Source organism: Octopus sinensis, linkage group LG19, assembly GCF_006345805.1.
Source record: "Octopus sinensis linkage group LG19, ASM634580v1, whole genome shotgun sequence".
NCBI classification, from domain to species: Eukaryota; Metazoa; Mollusca; class Cephalopoda; order Octopoda; family Octopodidae; genus Octopus; species Octopus sinensis.
Window position 1 is genome coordinate 38,296,823 of NC_043015.1, and position 25,741 is coordinate 38,322,563.

The following is a 25,741-nucleotide window of genomic DNA, read 5'->3' on the forward strand; positions in this document are numbered from 1 at the left end:
ACATATAGGTGTGGCTGTGTGGTAAGAAGTTTGTTTCCTAACCACATGGTTCTGGGTTCAGTCTCACTGTGTGACACCTTGAGCAAGTTTTTTCTACTGTAGCTGCGGGCTGATGAAAGCCTTACGAGTTGATTTGGTAGATGGAAACTGAAAGAAGCCCATCACTTTTAAAAAGCCTATTCACCAAGCCATTCTTTCATTAAATTGTGTCCAAATTCTACAAGAACTTTCTCGAACTCACCTGCATGTGGGTATATTTCTTTAAAAGTGTCCAAATTGGACAGCAGGAATGTGCTCTTGGATGGAAGCAGATATTTATGGTTAGCAATTGTCACAATCTGAGGAATTTCTCCATTATATTGTACTTTGAGAAATGATGGATTTTCATGTGTCACACAAAGTTCTGAAAGACAAACATTAATTCAATTTAATTCAATTTAATTCAATTTAATTCAATTTCACAGACAATTATAATTGTAAAATTGTAGAAATTATTCCAGAAAGTTAATGGAATACAATTTGAGGTGAAAAGAGAAGCTGAGTTGAACAAAACAAAGCAGCGTAGCATGTGTTTGTTGCATTGTCCATGACCAAGAAAGCTGAGGAGAGAATCTGCATCAAATTTTGCTAAAAGCTTGGTGATACCTGCTCAGAGTCCTGCCAAAGTTTTCAAAAAATTTTCATCATTCTCAACACAATCAAAGAGATTTTCTGCAACTGAAACCCGAGTGTCTTTTTGGTCAGCTGAAAGCAGTTCTGGCACAAACTTGGCAAGGATAATGGATTGAACTGAGCCATAACTAATCTGCACATCCTCAGATAACTCACGGATAGTTATTCGATGATTTCCCCTCAGCTGCATGCACATCTCCTATGGTTTTCTCAGTTCTGCTCGTTGCGGGTCTCCCAGAATGTTCATCACTATTGACATTCTTTGGCCACCTTGGAAATGTCTGAACCACTCATACACTTGTATGTGAATCCTATGCTCCTCTCCATATACTTTCTGCAACTTTGCATAGGCTTCTGAGCAGGTATTACCATGACAACTTTCTTTGTTATGGTCAATGCAATAATCACACATTACGCATGTTCCTTCCAAGCACTGCTGTAAACAGCAGAGGTCAAGGTCAATCTGTGCCGAGTAGCTTCACTTTGTGTGCTTTAGTTGCATTACTATGGCAACAGTCTGGATACTTATTGATCAGACCTTGTATTTCATCATCATCATCATCATCATCATCATCGTTTAAAGTCCGTTTTCCATGCTAGCACAGGTTGGACGGTTCGACCGGGTCTGGGAAGCCAGGAGGCTGCACCAGGCTCCAGTCTCATCTGGCAGTGTTTCTACAGCTGGATGCCCTTCCTAACACCAATCACTCCATGAGTGCAGTGGGCGTTTTTTATGTGCCACCAGCACAGGGGTCAGAGGAGACTGGCAAACGACCATGATTGGTTGGTGCTTTTTATGTGCCACCAGCACGGGTATCACAACTATAATTTCCATTTGATTTTTATTTTGATGGAAAACTGTCAGAGGCTGCCAGAAGGATACCTGAGGGCCGCATGAGGCCCTGGGAGCTGTGGCTGTGAACTGCTGCTTGTACTGTACATGTGCCATGCCTCCACGAATTGCTTTTAGGGGTCTGTGTAGTACTGGGCAAACACAGAGGCCCTCCTGATTCTCCCACCCTGGGTCCAACAGAACATATGAACACTGAGGGTGAACCAACTTGAAAGACAGGGAGAGAGGGCTGCCCCAGCAGTTGGGTGGGTACTCATTTACAGCTGAGCAGACTGGACCAATGGGAAATGAAGTGCCTTGCTCAAGGACAGACAACCTACTGGCTGTTGCGGAAACTGAACCCATAATCTCCTGGTTGTTAGCTTGATACTCTAACCATATAACCAGGCGTCTTCACACAGACAAATTCACACATACAAGCACAAATGCACACACGCACACACACACACATGCAGATACACATACACACAGGACTACCTACATTCTGTCTACTTAAACACATTCACATATGCACCTGAATTTACAAACACACACACACACACACACGTCTACATATATTTGTACACTTAAACAGACACAATTCAAACATATACAATTCAATACACACACAGACACACACACACACACACACACACACACACACGTATATATACAAGCAAAACAACAATAACAACAATACAAACAACAAACAGTATCAGTAATAAACACCTTTACAAAGAGCACGGGGGGGGGGCACCACCACCACCACCATCATCATCATCATCAACAACAACAGCAGTATTAATGCATGAGAAGATAATCAATTTAAGAGGAAACAGATGGTTGAAATCTACTACCACCACCACCACCACCACCACCGCCGCCACCACCACCACCACAACCACCACCACCACCACCACCACCACCACCACACTACCACCACCACCACCACCACCACCACCACCACCACCACCACACCACCACCACCACCACCACCACCACCACCACCACCACCACCGCCACCACCACCACCACCACCACCACCACCTCCACCGCCACCACCACCGCCACCGCCACCACTGCCACCGCCACCACCACCACCGCCACCACCACCACTACTGTAATTAAAACTACAGTTACTACCACTCCTGTCATTACTACTCCTAGTGCTGCTGATGCTGCTACTACTACCACTACTACTACTACCACCAATACTACTACTACAACTACTGCTGCTGTTACTACAACTATCACCACTACATCCAAAACTACTGCTATGACCTCTACTACTGCTACTGCTGCTGCTGCTGCGACTACTGCTGCTGCTTTCTGTTACTATAGATTTTTGATGGCCAGGTGTAAGGTCTGGAGTCTCACCCGATAGCTGGGTGGATATACAAATAGCTGGGTGGATAGACAGATAGCTGGGTGGATGTGTAGAGGGCTGGGTGGATGGGAGGAGGTAGATATAAGATGGCTGGATAGATGGGTAGATGAGCTGGGTGGATAAACTGCCAGCTGGAAGGATGGGTGGATGGGTAGATAGTTGGGTGGATGGGTAGATAGATGGCTTGGCGGATGGATAGCTGGGCAGAAGGGTAGCTAGCAGGGTGGATCAACTGCCAGCTGGGAGGATGGGTGGACAGTTGTGTGGATGGGTAGATGGCTAGCTGGATGGGCTTTCTTTATATGGGTAGATTGCTGGGTGGATGGGTATAGGACAGAAAATGTGTGGTAAGGGAGGATGTAAAAAGGATGGACTATTAAAAGGTGGGAGAGGCGGGGGGTGGTAGTGGTGGAGGGGGAAGGGCTGTTAGCTGTAATATAGATGGTAGTGAGTATAATATTAAGGGTGGTAAGGGTGCCGGTAGGAGTAGAGGTAGTAGTGGTGGTGAAGGGAGCGAAGGAGGGGATTGTTGTTGTTGGTGGTGATGATGATGATAATGGTGGTGGTAGTCATAGTGGTAGTGGTGGTGGTGGCGGTGGAGAAAACTAATAGGTAAAACATTTCAGATTCGAAATACATTCCCCTCCCCACCTTCTCTTTCGGGATCCACCCAACCACACTACACATACACACACACACACATGCATAAACTGTATACACACATACGCACAGTTTCAAACATACATACGCACAGTTTCCGTCTACCAAATCCACTCATAAGGCTTTGGTTGGCACAAGGCTTATAGTAGGAGACACTTGCCCAAGGTGCCACACAGTGGGACTGAACCCGGAGCCATGTGGTTGGGAAGCAAGCTACTTACCACACAGCCACTCCTGATATATATATATATATGTGTGTGTATATAAGGTAGAAAATACACACGTGGTGGATATAAATGGAGAAAGAGAAAAGATGAAAAAGCACAGAAGATTTGTTTTACAGGATTTCAGAGTTTATTATTTGAACAAATCAACCCCAGGACTTATTTTTTGTAAGCCTAGTTCTTATTCTATTGGACTCTTTTGCCGAATCGCTAAGTTACAGGGACATAAACACACCAACATCGGTTGCCAAGTGATGGTGGGGGGAAAATACAGACACACAAACACACACACATACACATATATATATATACGATGGGCTTCTTTCAGTTTTCTGTCTACCAAATCCACTCACAAGGCTTTGGATGGTCCAAGGCTATAGTAGAAGACACTTGCCTAAGGTGCCATACACATATATGTATGAATGGATGGATGGTCGGATGTACCTATCTATATATATATATATATATGTGAGCACATGTGCATACGCACACACAAATGCAAGCACATACAATCATACACATACTATATACACACATGCAAACATGCACACATCATACACACATGCTCAAGACTAGCCATATGCATCACTTCTCATATCCTTAACTCAAGGAATCAGCTGTGTCCGTGTGCATGCACACGCACACACACACACACACACACACACATACACACATACACACACACACACACTTGGTTGAGAGGGTTGGTTGAAGGAGAAGAGGGGGTTCCATTGATGAGGGGAAGATAGAGATGTAGAAGTTTTGTGTGTGTGTGTGTGTGTGTGTGTGTGTGTGTGTGTAAATATAAAATAGTACATATTGTGTCTATACATACATGTATGAGTGTATAAGTGAATGCATGCATGTATGTGCCTGTGCGTGAATGTGTGACTGAGTGTATGGGTATGTGAATTCAGAAGGACACACAGACAGATATATGCAAAATATGGAATAATATTTCAAAAGTTCAGTAAAAAGAAAATTAAGTTATTTATTAGTTAAAGTATAAATAATAATAATAATAATAATAATAATGATAATGATGATGATGATGATGATCCTTTCTACTAAAGGCAGAAGGGTCTGAAATTTGGAGGGAGGGGTCATGGGAATTACGTTGAGTGCAGTGATCAACTGATACATTATCAACCCTGAAAGGGGCAGAAAGTTAGCAAATTTGAGGAGAGAGATTAGTGAATACCATCAAGCTCTGAACTTCACTGGTCCCTTATTATTTTATTGACCCCAGAAGAATGAAACAGAAAGTTGACTTCAGCAGGATTTGAAAACAGAACATATAGAACCAGAAGAAACATCACAAGGTATTCTTACCAATACCCTAACAAACTTGTCACATCATTGCCTTCATAATAATGGGTTCTAAATTAGGGAGACATGGTCAACATTTTTTGAAGGGAACAGCATAACTGATACCATTGATCCCAGTGCATGACTGGTACTTTATTCTATCAACCCCAGAAGGATCAAAGGCTGAGTTGAGGTCAGCAGGATTTGAACTAAGAATATAAAAGTAAAGTTACTAAAACCCTAATGGGCCTTTGATCATAAGAGACCCCTCAAGATTTAGACAAAGGAACTACATCTGTTCTCCAAGATATTGAGGCAATGGTTACTGTTCATAGTTTTCTCAGATCCTCCAAGACCTTGAGGGAGAGGGGTCGTGTTCATAGTTGTCGCAGACCCTCCAAGAATCTAAAGTAGAAGTTGTGCCCATAGCCTTTACGGATCCACCAAGATCTACAGATAGAGGCTGTTTCCTTACAGGTTGCAAATGCTCTAAGATTAGGAGTTGGGGCTGCATTCATGGCCATCACAGGTCCCTCCAAGATCTTGAAGCTGAGCTTGGGTTCATAACTTTCACAAGACCTCCAAAATCTTGTGAGGTCAACATGATTGACATTCCTCCAGTAAAACAGCAAGTTGATGATTTCAGGGAAAATATTACAGTGGGAGGGAATTCCATAAAAGAATGCAGTGGGGAGGAAGGACTAAGTATTAAGATCAGTGTAGTGGGGTTAGTGGGGAGAGGGGGTACTGATGTAGTAGAATAGTGAATTGGTTGATTTGGTAGAGCGTTAGATAGACTGTCTTGTGGTGTTTGTTCTGACTGTCTGTGTTCTGAGTTCAAATCCCACTGTGGTCATCTTCGCCTTTCACTGTCTTGGGGGCCCTGACAAATTGATCCAGGATTGACTGGATTTGCAGAATGGTTTGAGGGTTAAAAATACCAAAAGGCTTGGGAGGCATCTCGTTCAATTCAGACTTTTGGCATTCTGATAACAGTGATTGCTGCAAACAATACTGATAGCAAGGTGAATGGGGGGGGAGGGCACCACTACCACCTCCACCACCACCACCATCATCATACAGCTACAATGTCCCCTACATACAATCCATCACCACCTAAACATTCTAGTCGCTCCCCCCACTCCCCGCTCATCTCCCTCCTTCTGTCACTATCTTTTAGTCATCATCTATCTACCCATTAGCTGATTAGGGTACCATCCTGACCCTGACAACCACCCACCCCCCACAACCACTATCCACTTCCTAACTCTGGCAACAATTATAACCTCCAACCACCACCACCACCACCGCCACCGCCACCACCATTACTATCACTACAACTACTCCTACCCTATCACAACTGCCTCCTCCCCTTCAATCATTATGCACCACACACACACACACACACACACACTTCCATTATAAACATCATCACCAACTCTGGGCCTTCACCACCACCACCACCACCAGTACCACAAAGGTCTCCCCCCCTCTCTCTCCCTCTCTCCCCCACACACCCCTTCTGAACCAAATACAATCTGCAAACAGTCACCATGGTTACCACTACCTTGACACAACTACCACCACCATCACTGCAATTCTGTACCACTGATGCTACAACTACCGAACCCCCCCCCCACGACCACCACCACCAATGCATTAATATCACAGCCACTATTTCTTGACATACCATCACCAGCGCCACCACTGTCATCATCATTACCATCATCTGCCCCATCATCATTACCACCACCACCACCACCACCGCCACCGCCACCACCATTACTATCACTACAACTACTCCTACCCTATCACAACTGCCTCCTCCCCTTCAATCATTATGCACCACACACACACACACACACACACTTCCATTATAAACATCATCACCAACTCTGGGCCTTCACCACCACCACCACCACCAGTACCACAAAGGTCTCCCCCCCTCTCTCTCCCTCTCTCCCCCACACACCCCTTCTGAACCAAATACAATCTGCAAACAGTCACCATGGTTACCACTACCTTGACACAACTACCACCACCATCACTGCAATTCTGTACCACTGATGCTACAACTACCGAACCCCCCCCCCACGACCACCACCACCAATGCATTAATATCACAGCCACTATTTCTTGACATACCATCACCAGCGCCACCACTGTCATCATCATTACCATCATCTGCCCCATCATCATTACCACCACCACCACCACCATCACCATCATATCAGTACTACTATTATTACTATCATCAAAGCACACCCATACACACAGCCTTTACTGCAAACACCACCACCACCACCACCACCACCATCATCATTTCAATGATATTACCACTGCTGCTGTTGCTACTGCTACTACCAACATCACCATCACCACCACCATCTGAATACAGCAGTGATAAAATGTAATGTATTCAGTGACACAGTAACATTTAATAAGAACCCACCCACCCGTCCACCTACCCTACCCTTCCCTCAACATGCCACTCACCCCTTTACTCTGGGTGGGGGTCAACAGAATGTCAGATGACAGATATGTTAATCTGTCCAGCGAGGGGTGGAGGGAGGGGGTGCAGGGGAGGGAGGCGGGAGGTGGACCTGTATAAAAATTGGTCCATGCACATTTCAGCAGACAGAGGAACTGGAACTGGGAAACTGTCTTGGGCAAGACGCACCACTCTGCCAGTCACATGGCGGCTGAGATACCTTAAATAAGATACACAACTCCACCAGTCCTCCAAGCAGCTAACAGTCACACAACAACATATTTCAGACCAAGACATACGCCTCCACCAAATTCCATGCGTCTCTTTGTGTTCTGGGACCCCAACACAATTTCAGTCTCTTCAATGATTTATTCTGGCATGAAGAACCAAAGAAGAATCACATCAAATGCTTCAACCGGAAAAACATATACAAAAACACATTGAAAAACACACACAGACGCACACACTTGCACACACCAGCTGGTTTTGATTTTCATCCCCTCAGGGTCAACACAATAAGTATTATTTGAGCAGTGGGGTTGATGTAATCAACCAGCCCCAATGCCTCCAAAATTTCAGCCTTTGTCACTGCAAGAGAAAGGATTGTTATCGTTATTATTGAGCGAGAGAGCAGTGCATGCCACCAAAGTGGCACTGGGATACAAATATACAAAGCCAACCCATTATGACCACCCGGCTGATAAGGGTACACCAGGCACATGCATCACAACCATAAGCGTGCACAACATGGTGACCTTATATCAAGATAAACAGTGCATGGCAAAGCTGACCTCAACAGAATTTGAACTCAGAACACGATGATAGGTGAAATGCTGCTAAGTGTTTTGTCTGGCATGCTAACAGTTCAGCCAGCTCACCACCTTAATAATAATAATAATAATAATAATAATAATAATAATCCTGGCTAAGAAGGAATATATTCACAGACACAACAGAGTTGGGACCTATATACACTGGAAGCTATGCCAACATTATGGAATAACAACAGGAAAAAGATGGTATAGGCACACACCAGAAAAGGTCACAGAAAACGAGAAAGCAACCATACATGGGATATGCCTATACCCACAGATAGAGAAATTAAGGCTAATAGGCTGGATATAGTTGTCAGAGATCATGAAGAAAAAAAATGCTTTCTAATTGATGTATCAATACCAGCAGATGACTCGTGTCTCTAAAAGAAATGGAGAAACTTTCAAAATACAAAGACCTGGAAATAGAGGTAACCAGAATGTGGAATCTAAAAACAGAAACAATCCCCCTTAATATTAGGCACATTAGGCATGATAAAAAAATATTCAGACAAATACATAACAAAAACACCAGGACTTACAAACACATATAACATACAGAAAATTGCACTACTAGGCACCGCACACATCCTACACAGAACACTTTCCATACAATAACCATCAGAGCATCACAACAAATCACAGCACATACCCAAGGCACACAGAGCTGCGCTCGGTAGTGAAGTGAAAGCATGTGAAAAAAGAAAGACTATTGAATAATAATAATAATATAATAATAATAATAATAATAATAATAATAATCCTTTCTCCTATAGGCACAAGGCCTGAAATCTAATGGGAGGGGACTAATCAGTTACATCGCCCCCCACCCTCCCCAGCATTTCACTGGTACTTAATTTATTGACCCCCAAAAGGGATGAAAGGCAAAGGTGACCTCAGTGGAATTTGAACTCGGAATGTAAAGAATGGAGGAAATGCCACTTAAACATTTCGTCCAGCCAAGCTAACAATCCCACCAGCTTGCTGCCTTAATAATGATGATGATGATGATGACGATGACGATGATGATGATGATGATGATAATAATAATATTAATCTGAACAGCAGATAGGTGACAGGCACGATTGTTTGCCCTAAACCCATAGAAATAAACCCAACAGTTGAAATATCCCTGACGCCAAAGCTCTCTCACTCAGTTTTCTCATTAGCTTTTATTCGGATATTTTTTCTTCTTTTCTCCCCCCTTTTTTTTTTCTAATTGCCTAATATGGTTTTGGCTCTTATTGTTGCTGTTGTTTTTGTAGTTGTTGTTATTGCTGGTCACGATGTGATGTTGTTGTTGACATCGCCGTGTTTTTTTTCCCAGCAAATAAACCAAACCAATTTATTTATGAGGTTTTTTTTGCTGTTTATTTTATTATTTTTTTTTTTGTTGTTTTCTTTCAATATTATATTCTCATATCACAGGAGACATAGAAATACATGGATGTGTGGTTGCTTCAACACTGGGGTTTCAGGTTCCGGCCCACTGCACAGCACCATTGACTTACCTTAACACTAAGACGGACCAAAGACTTTCTAGTGAAATATGGCAGCGGTAGAGGCTGTGGGGCGGGGGGTGGGAGCAGGACCCTATCAAATATTATTCTCTACCTATTCATGGGTCTCAGACTAAATTTATCCCATTTGTTAATCTCCACCACCACCATCAACAACAACAACAGCACAATCACACGTATCTTTAGTGCTTGCAATGTTAAGGGCTTCCAGGAGAGGCATGAAAGCCTCTGCACCTCTTTCACCATCCATTTCTACATTCCCAGACTTCTTCTTCACACAAACTTGTGACTTACAACATATCCCATTTATCAAGCCAACGAGTCACTAACGAGCCACTAACGAGCCATTTAATATTCAATGAATTGGATGGACATTTGCACCATCTGTCACTCACACACACACACACTCACACACATACACAGGCACACACACACACACACACACATACGCAAAACTGTACAAACCCCTATACAAACAGAAACACAAATACATACACAAACACATATTAACACACACATATACACACATGCAGCTATACACATACAAACACACAAAGTAACACAGATACATACGCAAATATAGACATGCACACACACACACACACACACACATATAGACAATCAAATGCGTATACACATTGAAAATACAGAAACACGCACACACACACACATACATTTATATGCATTTACACATGAGAAAAGTGCACACATATACATATACATACACAGAAACGTATATATATACACATGCAGAAACACACACATGCACACACGCACGCACACACAAACAGATGGACTTAGGCATGTTGGGTAGGCTTGAAGAAAGCAGGGTATGGATGGAAGCGTCAGCCGACAGACTGGCTGGAATTGAAAGGGCAACGAAGGACCCTTGACACTGGATAAAATGAGAAGGGGGGTTGTGGGGGCTGGGAGAGGGGGCGGTAGAGGAGGAGGAGGGGGCAAGAGGGAAAGGAGGAGGAGGAAAAGGAGGAGGAGGAGGAGGGGAAGGAAAAATAGGAAGAGGAGGAGGAGAAGGAGGAGAATGAAAAGGAGGAGAAGGAGAAGGGAAAGGAGGAGGAGGAGAATGGAATGGAGGAGGAGGAGAAGGGAAAGGAGGAGGAGGAGAAGGGAAAGGAGAAGGAGAAGGGAAAGGAGAAGGAGAAGGAAAAGGAGAGGAGGAAAAGGAGAGGAGGAAAAGGAGGAGGAGGAAAAGGAGGAGAAGGAAAAGGAGGAGGAGGAAAAGGAGGAGGAGGAAAAGGAGGAAGATTGAACCAGAAGTGGTCATTTGTTGTAAAGACCAAAATGATGTACATTTCATTTATCCTTCACTTGCTTCAGCCATTAGACTGTGGCCATGCTGGGGCACCACCAGGAAGAATTCTCAGTCAAATGAACCAATCCCTGTTTTTTCTTTTGTTTTCTTTCCAAAGTCCTGTACTTTTCTATCAGTCTCTTTTGCTGAACTGTTAAGTTATGGGGGTGTAAACAAACCAACACCGTTTGTTAAGCAGTGGTGGAAGACAAATGCAAAGACACACACACACACACACACATATATACTTTTATTTGTTTCAATCATTTGACTGTGACCATGCTGGAGCACCGCCTTTAGCTGAACAAATCGACCCCCAGGACTTATTCTTTGTAAGCCTAGCACTTATTCTATCAGTCTCTTTTACCAAACCACTAAGTTACGGGGATGTAAACACACCAACATCGGTTGTCAAGCAATGGTGGGGGAACAAACACAGACACACAAACATATACATACATACATATTTACATACATACATACACACACACACATATATATACGACAGGCTTCTTTCAGTTTCCGTCTACCAAATCCACTCAGAAGGTTTTGGTCAGCCTGAGGCTATAGTAGAAGACACTTGCCCAAGGTGCCACACACTGGGACTGAACCCAGAAACATGTGGTTGGGAAGCAAGCTTCTTACCACACAAATATATATATACACATATATATATGACAGGCTTCTTTCAGTTTCCATCTACTAAATCTGTTCATAAGGTTTTGGCCGGCCGAAGCCTACTGTAGAAGACATTTGGCCCAAGGTACCACACAGAGGGACTGAACTTGGAAACAAGATTCCTAACCAGAACTATATGTACACCCACACCCACACCCACACAGAGAGAAACCCATACCCACACACACACACATACATATAGAGACACACACACCCATCCTAACAGACATTACAAAATTCCAGAAGACAAAGAAATGAGGAAGAGCCATGAAAATATCACACTAAAGACAGACAGACAGGACTGGCAGACAGACAAGCCGACAGGCAGACAGACAGACAGAACTGGCAGACAGACAGAACTGGCAGACAGACAAGCCGACAGACAGGCAGACAGACAAGTAGACAGACAGACAGGCAGATAGTGACCTGAGGATTGGCAACAAAAATCTTCAAGTCTCCAACTCACACAGACTCAGCTTTAAAAGAATGATGACATTACACACACACATACACACACACATACACACACACACACACACACACACACACACACACACACACATACACACACACACACACACACACACACACACACCACACACACACACACACACACACACATACACAATGGAATGTGTGTGTAAAGCCCAGAGTCTGACTGTAATGTTGAAATGTGAAAAACTGGGATAGAATCAGAGATTCTGTGTTAAATACCAACAACAACAACAACAACAATAACAACAACAACAGCATCAGGCGTATTAGTAAACAACAATAAGAGAAGAAACATGTAAATAAACAACAATAACAACAGACATATTGTAAACAACAACAAACACGAAAAAAGAGAAGGAGAAGCAGTTCGTCTCCGACACCCCCCCCCCCCGACCCTGTGGAGTGACATAATAGTGGGGGGTGGGGGGAGGGAGTGGAATGAGGAAATATTGCAGCTGAAAACACTTGGAAGGAATGATGGAGATGGGGACGGAGGGGGAGAGAGATGGTATGAAGTGGGGGATGGTGGAAGGGAAGATACAGAGAGAGAGAGAGAGAATGAGAGAGAGAGAGGAGATGGTATGGAGAGAGAGAGAGGGGGAGATGGTATGGAGAAAGAGAAAGAGAGAGAGGAGATGGTATGGAGAGAGAGAGGAGAGAGAGAGAGGAGATGGTATGGAGAGAGAGGGGGAGATGGTATGGAGAGAGAGAGAGGGGGGAGATGGTATGGAGAGAGAGAGGAGGGAAGATGGTATGGAGAGAGAGAGGGGGGAGATGGTATGGAGAGAGAGAGAATGAGACAGAGAGAGGGGAGAGGAAGTTGAAGGAGGGATAGAGAGGAGAAGCTGAGAGAGGGGAAAATTGAAGGGAGATAGAGAGAGAGGGGGAGATGGTATGAGGAGAGGGAGAGAGAGAGAGAGAGAAACAAAGAGAAAACATATGAACGCCCCTTCCACCCTCAGCTTCCCTCTACACAACCCGACCACTCACCCACCCACACCCATTCGGTGGCGAGAGGGATGAAGACTGCTGCATCTTATTTTAACACCCCCCCACACACACACACACATGCACAGACAACCCCCCCCCCCTTGTCTTCCACCTACTTTTCTCCACCATCACCATCACCACCACCACCACCTAAAGTCTTCCTTTTAGTTACACTTTTACTTTCTGCCCCACCCCCACTGCCAAAAAACAAAGAATGGGTAGCAGTAAGAGGAGAGAAAGATGAGAGGGGGGGAATCAGGAGTGAGAGAAAAGGAAAGGAGCAGAAGCGTGTGTGCGAGAGAGGGAGAGAGAGAGAGAGAGAGAGGGAGAGAGAAACAGACAGTCACACACACACACACAGAACAGTAAACATATTATATCTGGGGTTTCCTCCTCCCACCACGACCACCACTGCCTAAATGTCAAACACAACAAATTCCTCAAATGTGAGAAAACACGGGTGTGAGGAGCAGGGAAGCAAGCAAGAATCAAAACAACAAAAATAATAATAATAATAATAATCCTTTCTACTATAAGCTCTTTTGCTGGATTACATTAACCCCAGTACATGACTGGTACTTTGGATGAAATTCTACAAACAGTTTTACCAGCTTGTCGTCTTCATCATCATCATCATCATCAGAACCCTTTCAGGGCCTGAAATTTGGGAGAGGGCACAAGTCAATTACATTGATCCTTAATACTCAACTGGTGCTTATTTCATCGACCCCGAAAAGGATAGAAAGCAGAGTTGATCTTGGCAGAATTTGAAATCAGAACATAAAGATGGACGGAATACCTATTTCTATTTCTTTACTACCCACAAGGGGCTAAACACAGAGAGGACAAACAAGGACAGACAAACGGATTAAGTCGATTATATCGACCCCAGTGCGTAACTGGTACTTAATTTATTGACCCCGAAAGGATGAAAGGCAAAGTGGACAGAATACCGCTCAGCATTTGGTCCAGGGCGCTAACAATTCCACCACTTTCTTAATAATAATGATAATAATAATAATAATAATAATAATAATAATAATAATAATAATAATAATAATCTTTTCTACTGGAAGCACAAGACCTCAAATTTGGGGGAAGGGATTAAGTGAATTATATCGACCCCAGTGCATAACTGGTAGTTATTAATCGACCCCGAAAGGATGAAAGGCGAAGTTGACCTTGGTGGAATTTGAACTCAAAACGCAGTGGCATCATACTGTATGCTAACAATTCTGCCAGATTGCCATCTTAATAATGATAATAATAATCTTTTCTACTATAGGTACAAGGCCTGGAATTTGAGGGGAGGGGGGAAGGTCGATCACATCGACCCCAGTATTTCACTGGTACTTAATTTATCGACCCCCAAAAGGATGAAAAGCAAAGTCAACCTCGACAGAATTTGAACTCAGAACGTAGCAACAGACGAAATATCGTTATGCATTTCGTTTGGCATGCTAATAATTCTACCAGCTCAACCTTAAAATAATAATGATTAAGATCAAATCTCAATCAAATGGAAATTGTAATTGTGATCCCCGTGCCAGTGGCATGTAAAAGCCACCATCAGAATGTAGCCGATGCCAGTGTCACCTTGACTGGCTTCCATGCCGGTGGCATGTAAAAAAGCACCCACTATACTCTTGGAGTGGTTGGCATTAGGAAGGGTATCCAGCTGTAGAAATATTGCCAGATCAGACTGGAGCCTGGTGCAGCCTCCTGGCTTCCCAGACCCCAGTGAAACCGTCCAACCCATGCCAGCATGGAAAACGGATGTTAAATGATGATGAAGATGATGATGATGATGATGCTTTGTGTGTGCATGTATGGATATGTGTCTGTGTAGGGTGGCGAGCTGACAGAATCGTTAGCACGCCAGGCAAAATGCTTAACGGTATTTCGTCTGTCTTTACGTTCTGAGTTCAAATTCCGCCAAGGTCAACTTTGCTTTCATCCTTTCGGGGTTGATTAAATAAGTACCAGCTACGCACTGAAGTCAATGTAATCAACTTAATTCCTTTGTCTGTCCTTGTTTGTCCCCTCTATGTTTAGCCCCTTGTGAGCAATAAAGAATTAAATATTTCTGTTGAGATGCTCTGTGTTTCTTTCAATTAATTTTAAATATAACAAAGAATTTAGTAAAATAACTTCTTTATATCATTTAGCTAGTGTTAGGAACATAAATTGTGACTAAGGTTTGGTGGAAGATTTTAATTCAGAACTTATGAAAACAAGACATTTGTACTACAGAGCCAGAAACGGTTTTAGCCAGGTTGATATCAAAAGGATTAAAGCATTTAATTCCTCTTTTCTATGTCCTGAGTTCAAATCCCGCTGAGGAAAACTTTGGCTGTTGTCTTCCCAGCATCTGTGAAATAAGTGCCCCGGGTTTAGAGTCAGTCGACTAAGCACCCTTCCTTGTGAACCAGAGCCAATTTGTGGACCAGTGTTAATTACTGTGCCCCTCCCCTTTCTGGTCCCAGTATCAAGTATGTCCCCCACCACTTTTGTGGTCTGCTGTCAACTGACTAAGCCTCACCCCTTCGTGGCTTGCTGTCAACTGGCAGAACCCCTCCCCTTCCCAGCCCATCCAATGTGCTACATGGGATTGAACCAGTGATAAGCAAATGCCAAAATGTTGGAACAAAAAGCAAAAAATATTTCCAGGATTTACAGAAGACTGCAACAAAATGGAAATGGCATAGATGAACTGAAATGGCTGTGGTGGTGGTGGTGGTGGTGGTTGTGGTGGTAATGGTAGTGGTGGTGGTGGTGCTGGTGGTGGTGCTGGTGGTGGTGGTAGTAATGTGATAGTGGTGGTTATAGTGCAGCTTCCCTCAGCAAGAAATAAGTGATTGCAGGGAAGGGGTAGGAGTTGTTGGTGGTGGTGGTGGTTGGTATGATGTTGATGCAACGATAGCGGAGCTGTAAGGTATATTGATGGGTGTAGTGGTGGTGGGGGTGGAGAATGGTGGTGGTGGCAGTGAAATGTAGCGGTGTGGTAGGAGGTGGAATACGGGATATTTCCAACAGAAGGAATGGAAAGGGAGATTCTAAGACCACAACCTTTTTTTAAGAATATGGAATTGGTCAAGTGTGAAGGACATTGATGTATTGAGGAACCCGCAGACATGGGAGTGTGTGTGTGTGTGTGCATCTGACAAAATGCATGCTTAACAGGTACATATCTATACACACACACACACACACACAGATATAGGTACTTAAGCACAAACACGTGTGTGTGTACGTGAATATACACACACATACAGAATATCTATTAGTGGTCAAGAATACACACACACACACAAAAACATGAGTATACATACATGTACACACAAAGTCCGAGCATGTTATATATACACATACACACACACATGCATACACAAAATCAGAAATATACACACACATACACACACACAAAAACTTTGCACGTATGCATACATTCATACACACATGCATATATACATATGCACACACTAGACTTATGCAACCTACAAATGCATGTGTACACATACAGATACAAATAAATACACACACACACACACAGTTATACAGGTCACACACACACAGTTATACAGGTCACACACACACACACAGTTATACAGGTCACACACACACACACAGTTATACAGGTCACACACACACATTCAAAAGCAGGTGAGTTATGCCCTCCCTCCCCTCCAACACACCCTTACCCCACAGGGCCCCCAAACCAATGAGCCATGTTCTAAAATAGTTCCCCCCCCCCATCCATCCAGACACCGAATTCCATTCAGCAGTGAGTGGCATCATTTGTGTTTCAATACTTGCAGAGGAAGTGGAGGAGGAGGGTGGGGGGTGGGGTGCTGGCAACAGCAACACTCCTACCATCTCCAGGTTCTGTGGAAGACTTACCAACAGATGGCGCCACATCTGGCTTTGCAATGTTTTAGGTTGAGAAGTTTCTATAATGTGCAGCAGATGGTTTGCTGTATTTCGGGGGCTGCTGCATTGTGAAATGCACCTTGCTTCGATGCACTTGCTGAATTGAATCTGCATCTGCACACAGCACTGTGAGTGCAAGTGTGTGCATATGTGTATGTGTACGTGCATGTGTCTGTGCATGCATGTGTGTGTGTGAGCATGTGTGAAGACACTGAGCATAATGTTGAGGGTCAATTCTTCAACCAGGTGCCACATTATGTCCTTCAGCAAGTCTCTTCATTTCATGCTAATTCAGCCTACTCAGCTGTATTGGGCACCTGCTTCATGTTGGTGCATCTCTCTCTCTCTCACTCTCTCTCTCTCCAGTTGGCACATCCTCAATGTTCAGCTAGGTCAAAGGGGAATCGACTCATGGGTGTGTAGGCACCTAAAGCAATTAGCTCAACATGATACATGGCATGTAACCAAACCACATTCACTTGCGGATGAAGGTAATTTTGTGTGTGTGTGTGTGTATATATTATATATATATATATATATCACACTATATATATATATGTATATATAAAGTTAATCCAAACAAGAAAGCACAAAAAAACACAACAACGCAAGGACGTGGAACAAATAAAGTATTATTGGACGCTCAGGAAAGAAGGAAAGAAGGAGGGTTTAACGTTTCAAGCGGAGCTCTTCATCGGAAACATAGGAGAAGGAAAGATCCAGAGAAGGGAAGACAGAGGAAAAAAAATCGCCAACGGTACACACGAGGCCACATACATATATATATTGCCCTTGTGGGCAATAAAGAAATAGGAATATTTTTCATCTGCTGAATCAAGGGAGGGAGAGAGAGAAAGTGAGAGAGAAAGAGAGAGAGAGAGAGATGGACAGACACACGCATCCCCAACACACACACACACACACACACACACAAATACAAAACTATAAGTCATAACTAGCAACAGATATAAACCTACCATTGGTGTGTGATATTTTGTATAATTCATCCAATGCTAACTGCGACCTGATATCTTTATCTTCAGAGCTTTGTATCAGTGTATCAGCTGGACCTTCCAGCCTGGAAGCTTGGCGTGCTGCAATGTTGTTATCCACAGGAGGGGAGTTCAAATCCACAAAGTAACCTTGTTTCTTGGCCAGTTCCACCAGGGTCTGATGAGCACCTGTGATAATCGTTTTCACCTGAAATAAATGATTAGAAAACCATCAACATTGTCATTATCATAAATGAAAGAGTCCTTAGGCAGCCACTCGACCTGCTAGAAATGATAGCCAAATGACCGCATATCACTCTGCTTTATTACAGAAAAAGGACATGTTTGATTATGTGACTCTAGGTTCCATGCAGGATGGTCATACTTAGAAGGTCTCTGATCATATGTCTGTTCCATAAAGGTTGATTTAGGGCCAAACAACATTATCAACAGTTATTATCATAACTATCAACACCATCACATATTCAACATCACTATCATCATCATAAAACCATCATCATCATCATCATTATTATTATTATTATTATTATTATTATTATTATTATTATTAAGGTGGGGAACTGACAGAATCGTTAGCACGCTGGATGAAATGCTTAGCAATGTTTCATCTGCCACTATGTTCTGAGTTCAAATTCCAGTGAGATCGACTTAGCCTTTCATCTTTTCAGAGTTGATAAAGCAAGTACCAGTTATGCACTGGAGGCGATGTAATCAACTATACCCATCCTTCAAAATTTCAGGCCTTGTGCCTATGGTAGAAAGGATTATCATTGTTATTATTATTATTATTATCATTGTTCTATATTTTTGAGATGAGGAATTCTATACATTATTTACATTATTTACATTATTTACGGATATTTGTTCTCATCTTGTTTGTTGTTCCCACAATGTTTCGGCTGATTTTCTCTCCAGCCTTCATCAGGTGTCCTGGTAAAATTTTGAACCCAACTCTGGGTTCTCATTCTTCAGGTATTTTTTGCTGACTATTTATTCAAGGGTGAAGGCGCATGGCTTAGTGGTTAGAGCGTAGTGCTTATGATCGTGAGGTTGTGAGTTCGATTCCCGGACCGGGCTGCGTGTTGTGTTCTTGAGCAAGACACTTTATTTCACGTTGCTCCAGTTCACTCAGCTGTGGAAATGAGTTGCAACATCACAGGTGCCAAGCGCTGTATCGGCCCCTTTGCCTTTCCCTTGGATAACATCAGTGGAATGGAGAGGAAGAGGTTGGAATGCATGGGCGACTGCTGGTCTTCCACAAACAACCTTGCCCAGACTTGTGCTTTGGAGGGTAACTTTCTAGGTGCAATCCCATGGTCATTTATGACCGAAGGGGGTCTCCTCCTATTTATTCAAGGCACTGCCTAGAATTGAACTCACAATCTTGGGGTTAGCAGCCTGTGCGCTTAACCATTATGCTACATGCCCGTGGTAACAACGAACAAGATGAGGACACACATCCATCCAATGAAAATAATGTAAATAATTATGGCAGAATCATTAGCAGGTGAGGCAAAATGCTTCGGGCTATTTCTATTGGTTGTTTACATTTTGAGTTCAAATCTTGGCAAGGCCAGCTTTGCCTTTCGCACCTTCAGGATAAAAAAAATAATAGTACCAGTCATATACTAGGGTCAAAGTAATGAACTTGCCCACCCCCTCCACATTTAAGGCCTTGTGCCTCTGTTGGAAGTAAAATTATTATTATTATTATTATTATTATTATTAAGAAGTCAATGAAGGTGTTTATATGTGGTCAGCCTCCATGACAGAAATAACAGGGAAATTGCCTTCAAATTACACTATATAGGAAGCCATGGGATGATGTGACCCTGGGAGACATTAAAATGATGATGAGGAGGAGGAGGAGGAGGAGGATTTACAGATATATGTATATACACACACATACACACGTATAAATATTGACTTCAAATTTTGACACAAGGCCAGCAATCTTGGAGGCTGAGGTAAGTTATGACCTCATCCGCCATCAATACTTCAAAAAGGATGTAAAGCAAAGTCGATCTTGGCAGAATTTGAACTCGGAACATAAAATGACAGATGTGATGTCACGAAACATATTACCCAGTGGACTAACAATTCTGCCAGCTCACCCACCACCACCACCACTACCACCACCCCCACCACCACCAGATATAATTATTATCATCATCATCATCATCATCATCCGTTTACGTCTGTTGTTTTCTTTTACAATAATGTCTTTGTTTGGATAACAGGCAATTACCAGTCGGCCATGATCCTTCAGACATCTGACACAACAGCAGCAGCAGCAGCAGCAGCAACAAACACAACTGGCAACATCTGTTGTGCACAGCATGCGTGTGTGTGTGTGTGTGTGAGCATGTGCGTGTGTGCGTGTGTGTGTGTGTACTTTACATGGTATATATATCTATATGTGCATGTGAACATATGTAGAAAACACATCAATCCACTTATGTTTATTTATTTGCTCATACACATCATATACATTAACTACGATGACAATATGTATAGATAAATAAATAAAGTTATAAATATGTATACATATACATCTATCTATCCATCTATCTAGCTATCTATCTATCTACAGATATATATATATATATATATATATATATATACACCGGAGTAAACACATAAATGTGAAACAAGGTGGAAAAAAGAGTACTCAAATACCAGTGGTAGAGTAATATGCTTTTTTTAAAGCAGCAGAAAATTCAACAGTTTTTGCTAGAAAAAACTGTCCGACGAACGCCAACGTGAAACTCAGAGTAACAGGTTTTGTTGAATTTTCTGCTGCTTTAAATAAAGTAAAGGGGGTTAAAGACCCCCTTCGGTCATGAATGACCATGGGTTTGCACCTAGAGAGATACCCTCTGAGGCACAAGTCTGGGCGAGGTTGTTTTATGGAAGACCAGCAGTCGCCCATGCATACCGGCCTCCCCTCTCCATGCCACCAGTATTATCCAAGGGAAAGACAAAGGTCGATACAGCTTGGCACCAGTGACGTCGCAACTCATTTTTACAGCTGAGTGAACTGGAGCAACGTGAAATAAAGTGCCTTGCTCAAGAACACAACACGCAGCCCGGTCCGGGATTCGAGCTCACAACCTCACGATCGTAAGCTTGACGCTCTAACCACTGAGCCATGCGCCGTATATATATATATATATATATATATATATATATAGGGAGAATTCACAAAAAACACAAACCCACGACTATTGTGGGTGTTATGTTCCAAAAACCCCCACAATAGGTGAGAATACACAAAGTAGAAACAGTACTGTACTGTATATTTTTTTATTGTTTTTATAATTTGTATATATTTATTTTATTACAAATGCAAAACAACACCACGGAGGAATCGACGTAAGCTTAAATAATAAACCGTGGCAGGTGAACCACAATATGACAAGGGATTACCACATATGAATCGTTGGTGATTTTCTTCCTCCATCTTCCTTTCTATTGGACTTTCCTCTATTTCTGAAGAAGAGCGTCTGCTCGAAACATTTAACCATCTTTCTTTCCTTCCCTGAGCATTTGCTAATACTTTACATGGACCACATACTCGCATTGTTATTTTCTTGTTTTGCTTGTTCTTCTTCCTTTCTTGGATTCAATATATATATATATATATATAATTAAATTACGATGAACATAAACAAACAAACAAAGTTTACTTTAGAAGCGTTGAGATGCCTTAGAAAGTTAAAGAAGTGATTTTAAATTCTCAAACGCAGGATAATACTAATAATGATATAGCCTGAACAGGATAAGCTACCCCTATTTTGCAGAAAAAAGTGTTGGCGGCCGGCTATGAGACTCGAACTCACACCCTCCATGATTACATATCGCGGTGCTCTGAACCATTAAACTAAACCGCCCACACCACAAATTCCTCCGCAAATTTAAGATATATAGAAATCTCACTTTATGAGACGCTATCATACATTAAATTCAAATTGTGATGAACGTAAACAAACAAACGAAGTTTGCTTTAGAAGCGTTGAGATGTCTTGGAAAGTTATTAGAAGGTTGTTATGGTTGGTCAGAGAACGATTACTTGTATACGCCTATAAAGCACTTACCTGTATAGGCGAGTCATTTGACTCAATTGGCCAGAGGCACATAACCTCTCTACAACTGGAGACAGGAATGCACTATGGCCAGTTAATTTTGTAAACAAAAATTACCAAAAGGAAACTTTACTGGCAAAACTTTCGGTGAGGCAGAGTTGACCCCAATAGATTGGTTCCAGTTGTGTTCATGACAGGTTTAATGAAGATGGCTGCATTTCTCTAGTTGGCAAACAGGGAATTCCATGTTTTCAACATGAATTTCCTCTGATGAGGGCACTGACTAAACATCTTTTTTTTTTTTGAGTTTAAAAAGGTCCCCAGATCAAAGGAATTTTTCAGGATTCTTGTTGTTTCAGCCAAGTAAAGCTTACATTGTTTACTCCTGTTGAGGTACAGCCCCATATGTTCTAGGAGCACCCATTTAATTATGTATAGTGTATCCTCTTTTAAATACCATATGTAGTTGGCCAGAGATGTGATGTTGTGCCTCTTTGGTATTCTAAAGGTGGACCAATGATTGCTAAGACAATGTTTGAATGGGCTGCCAGGAAATCCAACATATTTCCTTATTTGTGTCCTTGTGCTGGTATTGCCATCATTATCACTGCTGATGGTGTTGCCACTGCAACACCCATTGCTGCTGCTGGTGCTGCTGCTGTTGTTGTTGTTGTTAAGCAACAAGCCGGGTAAGGGTGATTAGGTGATGGTCTAGGGCTTAGGGGCGGGAGACACCAGACCTTGGAAAAAAAAACTTTGGTCGTCTTGTTGTAGTCGAGGGCTCTTCATCGACGCCCGACACCACTGGGAGGTGGCCCTCGAAGTCACTGGAAATGGAGATCTCCAGGTCCAAATTCTTGGACGGCTGCTGCTGCTGTTGCTGCAGCCACTGATGGTGGTAGTGATGGTGATGGTGATGGTGGTGGTGGTATCACTACCGTTGTTATAGTTATTCTTGCATGTGATGCTGGTACCACAGTTGCTGCCAACAACGCCACCATTGCTGCCAACAACGCCACCATTGCTGCCAACAACGCCACCATTGCTGTCAACAACGCCACCATTGCTGCCAACAACGCCACCATTGCTGTCAACAACGCCACCATTGCTGCCAACAACGCCACCATTGCTGCCAACAACGCCACCATTGCTGCCAACAACGCCACCATTGCTGTCAACAACGCCACCATTGCTGCCAACAACGCCACCATTGCTGCTACTGCTACTGCTGTTGCTGCTGGATGTACTGATGGTGTTGTTGTTGCTATTGCCATTATGCCTCACTCAAGGTTTCGCCAGAAGAGTTTCGTTCTGACATTTTATGTTTACAAAATTAACTGACCACAGCATATCCTGTTGTAGAGAGGTTGAGTACCTCTGACCATTTGAGTCCAACAAGTCGCCTATGCAGCTAAGTGCTTTATAGCTGTGAAACCAACGGTCACTCTCTGACCGGCCATAACAAACCACCTTCTAAGGAGATTACTACTCTAATGTTTTAGAGCTTGTTTCTTTTGGGATATATAAACTACCAACCATTTTATAAATATATATATAAATTCGCACATAAATACACACACACATATATATATATATACATATATATACATATATATGTATATATATATATATATAAATTCACACATAAATACGCACACACACACATACATATATACATACATACACACATACACGACATGAACACATGCACACACATAAACACACACATGCTCTCACACACACACAGGCACACACACGCATATATATATACATACATATGTACATACATATGTACATCATGTATACATATATACATACATACACGGCACAAACACACGCACACACACACACACACACACACACACACACACACACATGCACACTCACACACACACACATGCAAACACACACCACACACACGCACACGCGCATGCACATATTACTGAGACAATCTAGAAATGAATCAAATTTGCCACAGAAACAAGAACAACACCAAAAACACAAAACAATCCATCTCAATTTATGATGCTGAATATTGCCATGGTGATATAGAACACATAAACCCACGAGAGTGAGAGAGAGAGAGAGAGAGAGAAACAGACAGACAGAGTAAAAGAGAAACACAACAGAAATAATACAAACAATAAAACAATAAAAAATACAAACTCAGAAGTGGGGGGGAGGAAGAAATTATAAATAAAAAAAAAAAACCGAAACAACTCGCAAACAAGATCAAACAATAAAAATGCTGTGTCGTTCTGTGAATAAATATGGGGAAAAGATTGTAATGTCAGGGACAAAGATGGATTTTAATATAACAAATAGAAGATGGAAGCTGATAGCACGAGATCCATTTAGCAGATTTAGGATCAATAGTGTTGTTACATAGACTCAGTCTGTCAGCTGACATTTATTATGAATCTTTCATAATCTCTGCAAGTTTAATGGAGCGGAGAGAGGGGGGAGAGGATTTTTTATATACTATCAATATCTATAAACCCTGTCGATTGGTTGTTTGTTTGTCTTGGAGTGTTTCTCTTTACTAATGAATGTTTTCCAAAACATGCAGAGAATTCTAAAAAAACTGTCCCATAATGATTTGTGAAAGAAAAGGTAAGTCTCTGGTTCCAATGATGCCTCTGGAGCAAAACAAGATGGATTTGGGAAGAGAGATGCTGGAAGAATGATAATTGTAATAAAATGGTAGCATCATCCCCTCTCTCTCTCTCTCTCTCTCTCTCTCTCTTCTACACCAATTCCTTTTCTTTCTCTCTCTCTCTTTCTCTCTCTCTCTCTCTCTTCTACACCAATTCATTTTCTCTCTCTCATATGCAACATGAATGTTCTCATTCATCATTTTTATATAGGCACAGGAGGGGCTGTGTGGCAAGTAGCTTGCTTACCAACCACATGGTTCCGGGTTCATTCCCACTGTGTGGCACCTTGGGTAAGTGTCTTCTACTATAGCCTCGGGCCGACCAAAGCCTTGTGAGTGGATTTGGTAGACGGAAACTGAAAGAAGCCCATCGTATATATATATAGAAACGCGTCTGTAGCTGTCAGTCAAGTAGTGTGGAGCGACTGACCTCCCTTGTTCGAAGGTTATATGGATACAGTTTGTGTATCGAATAGCTAACTTAAGGCGATGGCCTCATGGAGCTAATAAGCGGACAGCTTTTTTCTTATTTTTATAAGAATGCCATATTAGTATGGCGATAACTATTATTTTCCGGGAACGCTGCCGCTGTTCTCTTTTAGAGAGACTTAGTTATTTTAATATTTCTATTATATATATATATATGGTGGTGTGTTTACATCCCCATAACTTAGCG

The 25,741-nt window shown here is 42.5% G+C and overlaps 1 protein-coding gene across 2 annotated transcripts in view; it reads right to left on the reverse strand.

The window, feature by feature from the left end:
• Positions 1–25,741, reverse strand: part of LOC115222045 (N(6)-adenine-specific methyltransferase METTL4-like) — a 134,423-nt gene that overhangs the window by 48,821 nt on the left and 59,861 nt on the right. Inside the window, exons 1-3 of one of the 2 annotated variants that reach the window (XM_029792150.2) lie at positions 22,422–22,478; positions 18,289–18,511; positions 242–403 (exon numbers count right to left, since the gene is read on the reverse strand). In XM_029792150.2, the coding sequence (XP_029648010.1) occupies positions 242–403; positions 18,289–18,511; positions 22,422–22,463 (427 nt within the window). In that variant the 5' untranslated portion in view covers positions 22,464–22,478. Of the gene's footprint in view, positions 1–241; positions 404–18,288; positions 18,512–22,421; positions 22,479–25,741 lie in introns of those variants that run through there. The other variant, XM_036511261.1, reaches the window with a different exon arrangement.